This window comes from Suricata suricatta, chromosome 7, assembly GCF_006229205.1.
Source record: "Suricata suricatta isolate VVHF042 chromosome 7, meerkat_22Aug2017_6uvM2_HiC, whole genome shotgun sequence".
Classification (NCBI taxonomy): Eukaryota; Metazoa; Chordata; class Mammalia; order Carnivora; family Herpestidae; genus Suricata; species Suricata suricatta.
Window position 1 is genome coordinate 3682182 of NC_043706.1, and position 16838 is coordinate 3699019.

At 47.4% G+C, this 16838-nt stretch overlaps 1 protein-coding gene and 1 long non-coding RNA gene across 2 annotated transcripts in view; one reads left to right on the forward strand and one right to left on the reverse strand.

The window, feature by feature from the left end:
* Positions 1-16838, reverse strand: part of LOC115296182 (histone H2A type 1-C-like) — a 185542-nt gene that overhangs the window by 32769 nt on the left and 135935 nt on the right. Inside the window, exon 2 of the mRNA XM_029944672.1 lies at positions 11486-11492. Within this exon, the coding sequence (XP_029800532.1) occupies positions 11486-11492 (7 nt within the window). The remainder of the gene's footprint in view (positions 1-11485; positions 11493-16838) is intronic.
* LOC115296203 lies at positions 428-1921 on the forward strand. Its single transcript, XR_003910768.1, has 3 exons — positions 428-962; positions 1337-1411; positions 1885-1921. It is a non-coding gene; the product is annotated as an uncharacterized LOC115296203 (long non-coding RNA).

A 16838-nucleotide genomic window follows, 5' to 3' on the forward strand; every position in this document is an offset into this window, starting at 1 on the left:
GGGCGACGAAGCGAAACTGCCGCGGGAGGCGGGCCGGGAGGTCCCGGAAGTGAGCTTGGGGCGGCGCCCGCGAGGAGGGGAGGCCGCGGGGTCGCGGGGGGGAGGGAGGGGGAGAGCAGGGGGACCCCCGAGGAGGAGGGGGGAGGAGGGCGTCGGGGTCCCGGCAGGAGGGACGTAGCGCGCGAATCTTGGCGCTCGGCCGAGGAAGGAAGCAGTCAACTACTTTGTGACCTTAGCCCCGGGCGCCGCGGCTCCGAAGGCCCGCGGAGCCGCGGCGCCCGGACTCTGACTCAGAACCCGCGCAGCGCTCCCTGGGGACCCGCCAGCCTCCGGGGCCGACGTTACTGCCGGTTTGCGGCCCGGCGCGCGTCCGTAACTGGCGAAGGGCGCGGCGAGGAGCGGTGGCGACCGCAGCAGCGGCCCTCGGGGTCCCGCGCGGTGTCCCACTTTCCTCCTCCTGGACGACGCGACTCCGACGCTGCCCCTCCCCAGTAGGAGACGCCCTCGGGGGCACAGAGTCCCCCCAGCCACGGTCCAGACGGTGCCAAGCCGTCACACGGGCTCCCCCCTTCCCTTCTCTGACGGGAGTCTCTCGATGCTCCCTGGGCCCTTTTGTCACCCAGTGGCTCCTCGTGCACCGCTGGCGCGATGGGTGGTGGCGGTCCTGCGCCCAGCGCGTGGCGTGTCTGCCCCTGAGGCAACCGGCACACGGTAGGGGACAAAGGCTGAGCCCTTGACCCCTTGTCCCCATGATAACTCCTTGAAGATCCCCATGACTTTCACCGGCATGGCCGTGACTGTGGACCCACGCTTGTCCTCCCAGAGGATGGGGAAAAGGAAACCGGCTAATGCCAACACGAAAGCAATACGAGCGAGACCAAAGCGACGATGTGGTGACAGGGACCGTCTTGTGACAGCTGTGTCACTTTGCATCTGTTTCCCGTGGCACGAGGGAGGGACAGGTGCACGCAGGGGGCTGCAGGCTTAGAACGGAAAGGGAATGCCGATGAGCCTCCTGGGATGTGTCCCCAGGGAGGGAGGGCTGGGAGCTGCCCCGTGGGGACGTGCCTCCCCTCCAGTGAGGCGGGGCTCAGCCCTGTGAGGCTGGGGTGCAGGAACGAGGAGTGGGTCACCGGAGCCTCCTTTAAAAGGCTCGCACCCTGAGTGTTTCCTCCTTGGGGAATGACTGTCCTTCACGGAACCCCGGGGGGGGGGGGGGGGGGCGGCCCACAACTCCCTCGGGTGTCCTTTCTCGGCCAAGCTCCCTGGGACCACCGATGTGTCATCACACCCCTCCCTGCCCCATCCTTATTTCCGTACCTGTTTTGTTCCTTAGCACTTACCGCTGCGAATTTTATTTCTGTATCTTGCTCACTGTCAGCCTCCTGCACGGGCATGCACTTCTACAAGGGTAGGGATTTTTGTCAGTACTTTTCACTGAATTCCAAGCTTCTAGAATAGTTCCGGGCATGAGGGGAGGGAGAGTAACTTTCTGAGCGGCACCAAACATACATGTAGGAGGTGTGCGCGCACGTGTGTGTAATGTGTGTGGTGTGGTAGAGGTGTGGGGGGGGGAGGCGTCGGGCGGTGTGTGCAAAACGCAGCGTGTGATGTATGCTTGTGGGTGATATGCATGATGTCTGCATCTTGCATGTGTAGTACGTGTGTGTGCGGTACGTGTTATGGGGCATGCGGTGATGTGTGCTACATGGTTTGTGTCCGTGTGCCGTGTGTGATGGGGTGTGTGTGTGCTGCGTGCACTATGTGCGTGTGTGTGCTGTGGAAATGGAAATACACTAAGGTCCTTATTCTGTAAGATAAACTGTGATTGGGGCACCTGCGTGGCTCAGTCGGTTAAGCGTCCAATTCTTGATTTCTGCTCAGGTCCTGATCTTGCGGTTTGTGAATTCAAGCCCTGCACTGGGCTCTGCACCATCGGCGATGCTCTCTGTCTTGGGATCCTCTCTGTCTCTCTCTGCCGCTCTCCTGCTCTTGCCTGCACGAGCTCGCGCGCTCTCTCTCTCGCCTTCTCTCTCTCAAAATAAATAAACATTAAAAATGTTTAAAAAGATGAACTGGGATTTAGTGATGAACACTATAAACCCTAAACCAATCACTAGAATAACAAAACAAAGGAGTGAGGTTAACAAGCCACAAAAAGAAATAAAACAGAATCATAAAATATATTCAAGTTGTCCAATAGAAAGTAAAAATGAGGAAAAGGGAGCAAAAACAAATGGGAGGTGTGGAAGGCTCTCCTTTGTGAGGAGGGGTCCTGGGGAGGTGACAAGCGGGACGCAACGGCCGCTCCCAAAGGCTGATGGCCACTGGAAATGGACGTTCCCAAAGGCTGGCGGCCAGTGGAAACAGGGACGTTCCCAAACCCCACAAATGGGGACGTAAACAAGGAACGTTTCTCAATGGAAATATGGACACTCCCAGAAAGCAAGGGCACCGTGAATGTCCCCAAAAGCAATGGAGACGGACCAAGAGCTGAGGGCTAATGGCCAGCTTCATCAGGAACAGCATTTTATTTTATACCCTCCTTTTGAGCACGGGGCGCAGTAAATGATTCCTCAGAACAATAGTTAGAGATAAAGGAAGGACAGAAGAGGAGCAGCTTGCAGTTGTGTGCGGGCACTGACGCACTTGGCTGGTGACCAGGGAGGCTCTGTCCTACGCGTTCCCCCGGAACCTCGTCCCATGCTCCCAGGGACAGCTCCTCCCAGTCCCCAGCGATCACTTGGCTGATAACCAGGAAGGCTCCTTATCTCTGGTGCCACGGTTCCCCGTGCACTTGGCCCGCAAACAGGAAGGCTCCATCCCACACTTGCTCCTGGGACTCCAACAAGTCCCACGTTCCAGGGGTGCTGAGAACAGAGGCCACGCAGGGACGATTCCTCCCAGTCCCCAGCAGGGAGGGACAAAAAGATGGGCGCCAGATGGACGCCTCGGGCGGCTCAGTTGGTGAAGCGTCCAGCTTTGGCTGAGGTCTTCATCTCACGGTTTGCGAGTTCAAGCCAACATTGGGCTTTGCACGGACAGTGTGGACCCTGCTTAGGATTCTCTCTCTCCCTCTCTTTCTGCCCCTCCCCTACTTGCTCGCTCTCTCTCTCTCGCTCTCTCTCTCTCTCTCTCAAAATAAATAAATAAACTTAAAAAAAAAGAAAAGTAGTAACAAGGTGACAGACTCAAATCCGCACATATCAATAACCACGTTTAATGTAAATGACGTAAATACCCGAATTCAAAGGCAGAGGTTGTCACTGAGGAATCACGGGCACACACGCAGCACGACTCCCCATATGTTGGTACAAGAAAGTCACTGTAAATATTAATCCACGGGTAGTCCACTGTTGCTTCTCACCAAGTTTATTGACACTTCCCAAGTGGCCTCCCTTCATCCACCTTTTCCTGCCTGGACTCCAATCCATTCTGAGTGTTTGGTTGTTTTGCTTCATTGTTCCGGTAAAGTTATCTGTGGGGTCCTCAGGGCTGGGATTAAAGTGCTCTCCACCAGCCATCTGTGTTGGCTTCTGCCCGGCGCCTGCACTGCTACCAGCCAGGAATTATTGTAAACTCAGTTCAGGAGCGCCTGGGTGGCTCCGTCAGTTAAGCGTCTGGCTTCGACTCAGGTCATGATCTCACGGTCCGTGGGTTCGAGCTCTGCATCGGGCTCTGTGCTGGTGGTGGCTAGGTCAGAGCCTGGAGCCTGTTTCAGATTCTGTGTCTCCCTCTCTTTCTGACCCTCCCCTGCTCACGCTCTCTCTCTGTCTCTCAAAAATAAATAAAAAGCATTAAAAAAAAAAAGAAACTCAATTCATGGTTCATTATTTTGTTTGTCTGTTTTTGTTTTCAGATAACCCCAAAAATGTGATGTGAATCTTTACCCCAAATATATATTAAAATTGGTTACAACTTAACAGGGTTTCTCAGTCTCTCTCTCTCTCTCTCTCTGTCTCTCTCTCTCTCTCTCTGTTTTCTTTGTTTTTTTTTTTAATGTTCTTTTTCTTTTAAATTTATTTTTGATACAGAGAGAGACAGAGCATGAGGGGGGGAGGGGCAGAGAAAGAGAAGGAGACACAGACATGGAAGCAGGCTCCAGGCTCTGAGCTAGCTGTCAGCACAGAGCCCGATGCGGGGCTCGAACCCACGAACGTGAGATCTGACCTAGGCCAAAGCCGGAGACTTAACCGACTGAGCCACCCAGGCGCCCCTCTCTCTGTTTTCTTTGTGTCCTGCTTCTAGGAGGGGGAGGTCTTCTATGTCTGATAGAATCTAAGCCCAGAAGCTGGGCTGAGATTTTAGATCTTCTTATTTTACTTCAAGTTATAAATGTCGCTAGGTACTATTATAGTTGCATCTCATAAAATTTCATATGTTTTATGTCATTATTCCATAATCAGAATATTTTATAATTTCCTGTATGATTTTTAGAATGTGATCGATTTTCTAGAAGTCTGTTGTTTAATTCCCAAAGATTTGAGGGTCTTTCTCCTCCTAGACACCTTCTTTTTATTGATTGCTAACTTATCTCCACCATGGCCACCCAACAAACTCTGTATGATTTAAGTCCCTTTAAGTTTATTTACTTGTATTATGGCCCAGAATATAGTCTATCATAATGAATATAACGATGCATACTTGAAAAAAAGTGGTTGCAGTTATTCAGCATAATGTTTTGCAAAAATCCATGCCCTTAAGGTGATGCATAAGGGTTTTCAGATCTCCTGTGTCTTTCCTGATATTTTGTCCAGTTATTCCATCATTACCAAAAGAAGAGTATTAAAATCTCCAACTATGATTGTAGAATTGTTTATTTTCCCTTTAATTTTTTCCATGTTTTTACTTCCTCTACTGCAGAGCTCTGTTGGTAAGCTCATACACGTTTACAATTGTTTAAATATCCTGATGAACTGATCCTTTTGTCAGTACAAAATAATACTCTGTCACCTGAAATACTCTGTGTTTTAAACTCTTATATATATATAAATATGGACAGTCCAGTCTTTTTTACTTACTGTTTGCATAGTACATTTTTTTCTATACATTCATTTTAAACTTATCCATTTTTAGATTTCAGGTGTTTCTCTTCTAGCAAACATATGTATAGTTTTGCGTTTTTAAATGGATTCTAACAATCCTTGCTTTTTGCTGAGATATTTGGACCATTAACATTTAACATTCACCTTTACTTGCCTTCCCACACTATACTGGCTGCTGTCTCCCGGACAATATAGAATATAAATTGTGAGAATCGGCATCCTAGTTTCATTCCTAACACAGGGAGAAGGGTAGATGTGGAAAAAGCATTTAATAATTTATCATTGGTGGCTCAGTTAAACGTCCAATTTCAGCTCAGGTCATGATCTCACAGTTCATGAGTTCGAGCCCCACGTGGGATTATGTGCTGACAGCTCAGAGCCTGGAGCCTGCTTCGGATTCTGTGTCTCCCTCTCTCCCTCCCTCTCCCCCACTTGTCTTCTCTCTATCTCTCTCTCAAAATAAACAAACATTTAAAAATTTAATAATTTATCATTCATTATAATGTTTCTTGTTATACGCTTTACTTTTGCATTTAAAATTATTATTACAAAAAATAAAATTATCATATTTGCATGAATTATTAGGAGAAAATATTTTCCAGGAAAGTGTCATAGCAACATCTCTTAATTTTGTTTCTATCTTTCTTTCCCATTATCTGTAATCTACTTGCGGACCACATTATTGAAACTAACATGTATTCTCTGATGGCCTCTCAGTGCGTCTTTGCTTACATACTGGTCAGTAGATGGCGGTCTTGCATTTTTGGTGTCACGTCCAGGTAACTTCTGCCTTTAGGAAAGCACAGCTACTTCTTTGATCAATATTAAAAACCAATTTGCCAATTGTAAATTTAACTTGGTTCTTACGGATGACTTTAAATGGCTAACAATGACAACTATAGCCAGTCACTTTTAAGTGTATTTATTTATTCACACAATGAGCATTTACTGAACAGCTTGTCTATGGAAGACATGGAGGTACATCAATTATATTAGAGATCATTTATTTCCTATAAAAGTTTCAGGAAAACTAAAATCTGTAAAAAGAAATTATATCCTACACACTATAATAAGATAATAAAAAGTGTCGAAGCCAAGAAAAAAAAACAAAGAAGCATGTGGGTTTTGGCAGAATCTGGCTACTTCTGCGCAGTTGATAACGTCTGAGCCCCAGTCTGAAGGAGAAGTGAAAGCTCCCCGTGGGGGGAAGGGAGAAGCGAGCCAGGAATCGTGGAAATACTGTATGTGCAAAGGTCAAGAGTCATCAAAAATATTCCATGTTATGTGAATACAGTGAAGTTCCAGAACCAAGAGCATGGAGTCCGTGAGGAGGATTGGTCTCAAATAAATCTAAGACCGAGCGAGTGAGGCACATCTAGCGGAACTCATACCTCCTCCCGCCCCCTCTCTGCGTATTTCTTTTACAGGATATTTACAAAGAGGGAAAACTCACAAGCACCACTGAGCCGAGGTGCTGGGGAAGGGGGACAGTGAATACCCCCGACTTTGTAACCCCCGGCTAGGCTCTTCCCCTTCCCCAGCAAATCCTTTCCCTTTGAAGGGGCCCAGACAGCCCAAGTTCAGGTTCCAGGGACCCTTACATGCATGCGGAGCCTACTCTGCTGTGGATTCTATCCCAGAACGGGCTGAAACCCTCCCCTGACTCTTAGCTATGGCCACACTCAATCTCAGACCAGCCTTCCTTTCCGGGGGGTCCTGCCCCTAGGACCCCTCAACAGCATTCAGGGTCATGACATGGAGGCAACCGTGGAGGTGTCGCTGTGCCTGCTATCCCTTCCCAGGGACGAGAAGGCCATCAGCCCTTGGGTCAGACCCACTTCTCCAGATCCTATGGCCTTCCACCTGTTTTGAACTCTGTTGCCAAGACATCTTTGGACCCCAAGGGCACTTAGCAGTGTGGTTTAACAGTTCCGCCAGTCCACTAAACACCTAGCCTGCGCCCCTTAAGAACTCATTGCCATGAAGGACCGAGAGGTCGGGGAACAATTCCCAATTAAAAGAGACTAAAGAGACATGACAACTAAGTGTGATGTGCGACCCCGAGGTGACGGGGAAAACGTCAGCAGAGGTATCATTAAGGCAGCCGGTGAAACCCAAATTGAGAAGGTAAAAAATGATACTTGCAAATTCCCCTCAAATGCTCAGCAATTATATATCGAGAGAAACAGATCTATAAATAGATGTGTGGATGGAGACACGGCACAGGTGGCATAATATTCTCACCTGATGAATCTGGGTAAAGGATATCGGAGGATCCTTTGTTTTTATCTTGCAATTTTTCTCCAAGTTTGAAATTACTTCAAAATAAAAAGTTTTTAAAATCCACAGGTCCCATTGACCTTTGACCTGCACCAGAGGCCAGCCTAAGTAGGGACTCTGTGCCTTCTAGAATATGAGACCAAGGGATCCTAAGGAGGAGACAGGCTGCTGGGTGCTTCCGTATGGGACCACGGCCCTGTCTCTCTGTCTCTCTCTGTCTCTGTCTCTGTCTCTCACATACACACTCCCCTAAACATCAAATCTCACTATCGCTCCTTTGGTCTGGTCTACATCTCTCTCTATCCTAATGGCTTTGTGTTGTAATGGCTTGTTTATTTATGTTTTGCTTGCTTGCTTTATTTGTGTTCTTTTTCTCTTTCTACAACTGAAAAGAGAATTTCCAGACCAGCTGTGTCTAGGTCTGGATTTTTTCTTCCATTTTATTCTGTTTGGAGTTTTCTGGTGATCTTGAACCTGCACATTTATGTCTCTCCTGTACTTGAGATGGTTTCAGCCAATATTGGTTCAAATATTTTGTTTTCCGCTCTTTGCTACTCCTCTTGTACTTCCGAGGTTCCAATGATCCAGATGTTAGAGTTTGCGAAATGGTCCTATTGGCTTAAAACAATGCTTATTTATTTTTCCCCAGCATCTGCAAATCAGAAGTTGAGGCATGGCCTAGCGGGGTCCTCTGCTTCAGGATCTCACCGGCTGCAGTCTAGGTGCTGACCGACTCTGAGCTCTCATCAGAAGCATGACTGGGGAGATCGCCCACTTTCAAGTCACTCAGGTTGTTAGCAAACTCCAGGTCCTCATGGCTCAGAAGTGAATGTTTCCATTTCTTCGTAGAGGCTGCCTGCAGGTCCTTCCCACCTGTGGCTCCCGAATACGACCACGTACCTCCTCCGAGCCAGCAAGGGAGCGACAGAGAGTCCTCACCTGTTAACAGGACAGAGGATAATATGACACAATATGATGTAATTGTGAAATTTGTCATCTTCCATTGCTTAGAAGCAAATCACAGGTCCCATCCATACTTAAGGACATGAGCGCAGACATGGACGCAAGGACACTGGGATCATGGAGGGGTCTTACAGTCTGGCTGTCACATCGTGCAGCAGGCTGCCAACCAAGCTGTCGCCTGATATGTCCAGGGCTACGAGCCTCAGCAACATGCAGTCCTGGGGAGGCAGGCAGGCCAATCAGACCAAGGCCTAGCATTTCTGCCTACAGGATCAGAGAGCGGGTTTATGATGCCAGAACACCATCACAGGGCAGGAGCTCTGGGTGCTAGGGTAAGACCCAGCCTGGTTCTAGAATGCGAACCTTAAAATGCAGATGAAGCAACACAAAACACATCCTAGACAGTGTCAGGTAAGACTTGAGGGACATAGAACAGGAAGAGGAGAGAGATTCAGAGACAGAGGAATAAAAACACTGAAAAGTTAGTTTGCACACCAAAATGTCAAAATTCACGCGGTTACATAAACCTAAGAGACAGTGATCAAACTCAACAAATGGCATGTGAAGTTCCTCTAGATGAAAATGATTTTAAAGTCAGACAAAGATGACTATGTTTAGGATGCTGGAGGAAATAAATGCAACATTAACTTCTGCTTAAAAACACCAGGAAATTATGGAACTGAAATAGGTCAAAGTTAAATAAGAAAAATCCACTGCTTAAAAATTTTAGAAATACTAGAAAAAATATAGGCCTCGAAAGAAGAAACTTTATTGTTGAAATAAATCTTAGACTACATATTATTCCTGGAGTGAATTATAGGCAGATCTAGTGGAAGAGCTTTTCTACGCAAAGTAGCAATAGGCCGATAGCATCAGCATCAGCATCATTCTGGAAGCTTCATAGAAAAGCAAAACCTCAGGCCCACCCGAGACCCACTGGGAGACTTAGTACTTTCATAATTTTCATACATTTCCACAAATTCCACATCAAGGTCATTCATACGCACGTGACATTTCAGCGGTGCCGCCGTAGGGCAGTGGCGTTTGCTCAGAACGCAGAACAGAACAGAAAGACAAAGTGAAAAGTACACAGCACATGAACATGCAGTTAAAAGTTCTATGTACCTCTAAGAGGTCAATCCGAGCAGAAGTATTTGAAGAGGTACTAGGTGAGAACGTTTTGGAATCAAGGACGCTGGTGTCCCCAATCATAAGTACACCGTGAGTCTGACCAGCACAAATACAGGTGGCTTATGCCACTCTTTCGCTGCCTTCTACTTTACTGTCGCGGGGTCCCATCTGTTGTTTGCAGAAAAAGTCGTTGCTTCCATAGACAATATGTTAGCTTTCCATGGTAGCTTTTAAGGGTCTCTCTTTCTCCTAAAATTCTAGCAAAAGCTGTTCTTTCTTTGGTGCACGTGGCTTGGTCTCTCTTTGCCTCTTCTTGCCATTTAGGACCTCAGGTCTTGAATGTTGCGAGGAGGCTGCAGGCGCAGGGAGAAGGTAGCAAGAGGTCCGTAGCCTCCTTTTCCCTGGGATCGGGAGATAAACTCAATCACTGCCTTTGCCTAGGGCACACAGCACCTCCAAGCCAAAGGCCCCACGAAGGCCAGTGGCCCAATATAAATAATCCGTGTTTACTTACTTGGAGAACCCCTTGGAACACCTTCTTTGTGAGCGTGAGGTAAATGCTGGTGCCTGCTGGAACCTCGGAGACCTGATCCGGAGCCTCTCTGTCTTCTTTCTACCGCAGTGTCATTTGGCAGCCAGATTTTTTTTTTAATGCTTTATTTATCTTTGAGAGAGAGCACAAGTAGGGGAGGGGCAGAGAGAGAGAGGCGGACAGAGGATCCGAAGCGGGCTCTACGCTGACAGCGGGACCCCTGCAGGAACCCCAGCAGCCCGTGACCTGAGCCGGAGTCAGATGCTCCACGGACTGAGCCACCGGGGCGCGCTCTGCAGGCAGATTTTAAGTTCTATGCGGTGGCTCAGAGACGTAAGGTGGAATGACCTGGGGACCCCCTGTGGCTCAGCCTTGCCGGGTCACCGCTGTCTCTCTGCATCTGTCTCCTGCTCAGAGACCAAAGTCGGTTTCACTCTGTTACCCCCGCCTGCAGTTTCTTACGTTGTAGTGCTTTCCAGTTAGGGATGTACTCGCTCTCACTCCCACGCAGAACCACCGGGCTAAACTTCCTGAAGGACAAACCTGATCACGCTCCACGCTTGCTTAAAACGTCTGGATTCCCCCTTTTAACTTTTTTTCACTGGACAATATCTAACCACAGGGTGCAACTGGGTGTGTGACACAAGAAAGCTTGGAGGGATTCTTTTTCAAGTCTGTATTTTTTCTTTTAGAATTCATGCAAGTTTCACAAGTGACCCAATTCGTTTAAAACAAACAAAAACATGTTCCCCAAAGTATTGCATAAAATCGGAGCTTCAGAAAAATGTTTTGTGTTTTCTCTGTGGCCTCAGCGCCCTGCAGTGCACATGTGTTTTACACAGGAGCTGCAAGGTCAAGTTCACACTCCTGCACATTACATAAAAGGCCTTTGTGACCCGGTCTCGCTGACTTCTGCCCTGAATTCCCTGCTGTTCCCTGACTTGGAGTATGTGGTCTGGGTGCTGTGGGTTTCTCTAAAATCAGAATGGGCTTTTTCTTTTTCTGATTCCAGAATAAATACGTGCTTTTTGTATAACACTTCAAACAATACAGAAAAACCTAAATAAGAAAGTCAGACTTATTCCTCCCCACAGACCCAATTATCTTAGATATTTTGCTGTTTCTGACTCTAGCTCTCTCTCAACATGTATGTGTGTGTCTGCGCACCTGTACACATGGCCATACATGCCTGCACATGTGTATACATATGCACACGTGGACAAATACATGCTTATGTGTATTCATGCACATATACACATGCATAATACTACAAGCATCGGATATAAGTGCTGATTTTCTGTCCTCACCTTTGCCTTAGTTTCATAGGTTTTTCTTTTTTAATCATCTCATTAGGTAACCAAACCAGATAACCAAAGTTAACAGCCAGGTCTGATTCACAGAATCTCATGCAAAGATATACAGATACTCTCTTTTCTTGGGTAAGTATTTAGAAAACCATGAGGTCCCTTTCTGTGTAATGTGTATCTGTTTTACTCACTTAAATTATATTACATTATCAAAAGCATCCAAGTCAGGCGCGCCTGGGTGGCTGAGTCAGTTAAGTGTGCGACTTCGGTCAGGTCATGGTCTCACGGCTTGTGGGTTCGAGCCCCGTGTTGGGCTCTGTGCTGACAGCTCAGAGCCAATAGCCTGCTTCAGACTCTACGTCTTCCTCTCTCTGCCTCTTTCTGCCCACGTGTTGTCTCTCTCTTCTTCAAGACCAAATAAATATTTAAAAAATAAAATAAAAATCATCCAAGGCAAGTGGTATAGACACAACTCATTCTTTAAGCTCTTGCTCATTTTTTAAATACAAACATGCGATGCAATCTGTTCAGGTAGTCTGCCCTTAATGGACTTTGAGGCTATTTTCAGTTTGCTCTTCTGGCTGGTTTTTTTTTTTTTTTTGAGTTGGATTCTCACTGAATGTGTTTATTAATTCCAAGACGCATAATATTTTTTATGATATTAAGTGCTCTCGCCCAGCAATATAGGCCTTAGTTCCATCTAGCCACGTCTTGTTTTATGCCCCTTACTAAAATGTTATTGTTTTCTTCCTTTGAGTCATACTTTTCTTATTCGAGTGATTCCTAAATATTTTGCAGTGTTGCTAGAAAACCTTAAAAACTTTTATCTCCATTCCTGGCCGGCTGTTTCCACTAGTGGGGAAAGCAACTGATTAAAAGAAACAAATCTTTCCCGTGTTTGTAGCCAGTTCCCCACACCCCCTTCCTCCCTTTGCACTGAATCCATGGTGGCAGTGAGCAGTCACAGTCCCCCGCACCGCGCCTCTGTGCCTTGCTCTTTCTGGACAGTCCTTCCCCTTAGGCCACTGACTCATCCACACCACCAGGGAAGACTGACTACCGATGCGCCTCCTCCTGGAAGACCTCCCCTGGAAGCAGATAGGGCAGAATCCTGACCAACTCTTTCCTGGCATGCCCGCGCATGCGCATACTATTTGTTTTCAAGACTTCGCCTCTCGGTTGTCTGTCTGGGAGCAGTCTCACTCAGTGGACCCCGAATTCTGTGCGGCCATGGCTCGGGTCTTCAACCGGTGTTCTAGGAAGCTAGCACCGCATCTGGAACAGAAGAAATTCTCAAAAAAAAAAAAAAAGTGTGGAATTAAACTGCTTTGCTCTGATTGGAAACAGCCGTTAATGCCAGGCCAGAGAGACCTAACTTTCTAAGGACCCGGCCCGATCATTTCTGCTACGTTCCTATTGCTGTTTCTGAGGACGTTACAGATGCTCCTCTTGGAGCACCCAGCTCCCGGGGTTGATTTAACACTTTGTTTTGTGCAAGTCATGACGGAGAGCTTCCACCAGCTGCAGAAATCTCGATTCTTGATGGTGAGGGTGACTCAAGGTTTCTTCCATGCAATGAATTAATGTTTAATGAACACATACTATGGGCCAGAGACTGAACACATAATATAGGCCAGAGACTGAGCCAAGAGGTGTGAATACGGCGGTTTTCAAAACACACAGGAACTCGCCAGGGAGCTTGCAAAAGTCCGCTATCACGTGACACTATTTGAACAACACGCACAGCTTGAAGAATACACCTGGACTCTAACTTCTGGCCTGGGACACTGTGGGCCATTTTCCCTTAGTATATTTACTCCTGTTTGGGGAATCTTCTCTCGGCTGCTTTTTCTACGAGGGTCACTGCTAAGTCATGCTGTGCCTTGGAGTAAATTAAAAAATATCTTACCTTCTGGGCTGACTAAGCAAAAAAAAAAAAAAAAAAAAAAGGTCCGAATTTGTCTTCTTTTTAAGCATTTTCATTGGCTGATCAGGTACCTGATGACTTTACAGTAAGTGAACAACCAGGATTTTCATAAAGGAAGGAAGGAACTACTATTTCAATTTTCCCTGCTGCACCTCCACACCTTAAGAGAGGACTCAATAATGCCGCTCCAAGACTTTCACATCCTGACCCCTGGAGCCTGTGAATTTGTGACTTCACGTGGCAAAAAGCACATGACATATGTAATTAACTTAAGGATTTTGAGATGGATTTTCCAAGTGAACGCAATATAATTACAAGCATCCTTCTAAAGAGGGAGGCGGGAGGGTCAGATTTACAGGGAAAGATCTAAAGATGCTTTACCGCTGACTTTAAGGATGTAGGAAGGGGCTGTGAGCCCAGGAAAGCTGGTGGCCTCTGGGAGGGAAATGGGTTCTCCAGGGAGAATGTGGCCTCTCTGACACCTTGATTTTTGGCCCAGTGAAACCCATTTTAGATTTCTGACCTCCAGAACTGTGAGAATAAATATGTGTTGTTTTAAGTCACTAAGCTTGGGTTGATTTATTACAGCAGCAACAGGGAACCAAGGAACCAAGCCACTAAACTAAGGAGCTGATTCCAGTCGGCTCTTTGGGGGAGTTTGTGGAGTCGGACCTGACAGGAAACTCAGCCAAGGTGGTTTGAAGCTAATAAAGTGAGAGAGGGCTGGCCTCCACCTCATTTATAAGGGCAGAGAGTCAAACTGGAAGTATCCAGTTGTAACCATGGGCCAAAACATAAGAATCATAACTGAGATGCAACAGAAGAATCAGGAGTCGAGCAGAGATTGGAGTACAAAAGGCTCAGGTAAGAAACAGGAGGGAAGGGTGCAGGGAGCTGGTTCGCACCCCTCCCGGGGACACCCGGAGCGTAACTGGAACCTGGCTTCTGTGCCCAGGGCAGGGAGAGACGGCAGAGAGGCAGGCCGCTGCAGGTTGGGAGGTGACGGTTTTGATAATAGTGAAGGAAATGCACATGTGATTCTTGTCTTGGGTCGCGGTAAGATGAACAGATCTCTGCACCCTTCTTCAAATCTTAGTTTATCACAACTGGGAGCTCTCCACACCACGTCACCATCTCCAGGCTATGTCCTTGGAGCAGCCTCTGGGAGCGGGAAGGGCAAGCAGGACCCACATCCCCAGGACAAAGGAGCGAGCAAGGAGCCTCTGAGAGCCCAGGTCTAGCGCATAGGTCAGTCAGTGGGCATGGGTTTTTGATGACATTCCCCAACACAGTGTAGCTTCGTGAGTAGCTATCAGAGTAGCCGTTACATTATTAGAAGGTGGGCACCAAAAGCTTAAGGTCTAGCTGACTTACCAGAACACCTGGGAACATGCCATTTATTGAGCACCTGCCGCCCGTCAGCATAAGTATTTCATTTAATTTGTGCAATCCCCCCATGAGTTCGATATTAGAATCTTGCTCTACTAACGTAGAAACCAATTCACAGAAGGTGAGTGACTTGCCCAAGGCCCCAGAAAACACGAGGCAGTGAAGGGGGGATTGACGTCATTTCTCCAGTCCCAGGAGCCTTGCTGTGCCCCCCTCCACGCCATGGCACCTTCCTTTCAGGAAAACTGTTACTGACTTTTCTGGTTGTGTGCACAGTTCAGAGCAGAAAAACATGATGTCACTTTTCGAGACACTCATTTTATCAGTGAGAACTTGAAAATGAAGTTAAAAATTAAGCAGCAAAGTCAAACCCAGGCTCTCTGCTCTGAGAATGTGGGGCCAGACCCGAGGCTGTCTGACTGCCACGTGGCTCATTATTTATCCTTGTGAAACTCTGCGGAATTATTTGAAAGGGAGGAAGAGACAGAAACTTCCTCAAGTAGCCTTTTAGTCTAGGGCTTAAAATACTGGTTTAATGGCGAAGGTAAGTGCTTTTCTTCTTTTGGGGTCGGAGGATAATTACTAATCCATCAGAGATCCATTAAAGGGAGGGAACAGTCTGAGGGGAAGTCAGAGGAATACCATGAAAACAGCGGAAGGACTCCCGTCTGGGAATAGGTTCTGGTTCCAAAATGAAGAAGAGACTTTCTAAAATGTTCGATCGATTCAATCACTATTCTAGAGCATGGCTTGGGAGGCCACCGTCGCCCATGGACACTGGGCAATGGTCCCTCCGCCGAGGACTCTGTTTTGACTGCGACACTCGGGGAGCCGGGTGGGTTTCACTGTGAAATACATGGTTGATCAGAACTAACAAGGCTTGGGTTTGGGGACTATGACTGATTCCCCAGGTCTATTTGATATTGTGTCTCAAGAAAAGGAGAGATGAAGTTGGGGATAAGAGGAAGGGCAAGAGGACTTACCTGGCTCATTGCCCTCATCACCCAGCTCAGGGGAGGTGCGCAGAGGGGTTAAGATTAGCACCCACTCATGCTCCGATGGGAAGCTCTCGGTGAAGACTGAGTGCGGGTGCCTTCCCCGACCTGCCAGAGAAGGTCCCTAGTCCAAAGCACAGTTGGCCTGGAACACCAGCCTGAGGCTGTCACTTGGAGGAAAGGGTCAAGGGGAGTCCTGCCTTTCTTCTGGCGAGCCGAGCTCTGAGTCCCCCAAGGCACTGGCCCAGCTGCACTTGATTTTGGCGTTATCCTGCTTTCTAGGATCACCCACTGTTGGTGCCTGATACACTTTTCTTTTTTTTCGTGATTAAACCTATAAACGAATTGACAGCATGACATAAATTTCCTACTTGAATAACCAGTTTTATTTCAGCGCTACTGATCTTTCAGAAAGGTAGGGGTGGGTGATAAAAAGCGGTCTCAGTTTTGCTCACATGGAAGAAATTGCTTCTTCCCATGTTCTCTGATGTTTGCAGCCAGATGCCTCCCTTCTTCCCCATTTCGTGGATTCTAGTTCAGAGGAACCCACGTAAAACTGTTGCCTTTTTTATTTGAGAGAGAGAGACAGAGTGAGGGAGAGGGACAGGGAGAGAAAGAGAATCCCAAGCAGCCTCCCCGCTCAGCACGGAGCCCGACGCGGGGCTCAATCCCACAGCCCAGGGATGACGACCTGAACCCCAATCGAACCCCAATCGAGAGTTCTTCGCTCAACCGATGAGCCCCCCCAGGTGCCCCTGGAAAAACCCACCTTTAAAAGGGAAATGTTTAAAACCAGTTTAACAAGGAATCAAAAGCACTTCTACAGAAATGTATGTTATTTCCTATAAATCTGTGATTAACGTGAGAGGTCCCGAGCGCCAATGTCACTGTTGCTGTCGTTAATATCAGAAGCCGTGTACGATGCATACTTCCCAGTCAGAAGCCCTGCCTCACATCTTATTTTTCACTCACAACAGTCCTGTGAAGTAATATTATCCCCATATTTCTTTTTTTTTTCTATTTCATATTCAATTAAAGCTCTGATAGCTTATGAAACCGCCCTGGTTTGCTCAGCTTGTGAACGGCAGAGAAGAACGTAGTCCCCAGATACCCTTTGAACTGCAGGCTCATACTCTTTCAGCCACATGTAACGTTTACCCTGAGTAAACTGGGGAACTGGACTAACAGATGACGCAAGACGGGCTGAGGATTGGGGGCAACGAAGAGCAATGGAAAGACCACTGTAATGAAACAGTGAGTTCCAGACTG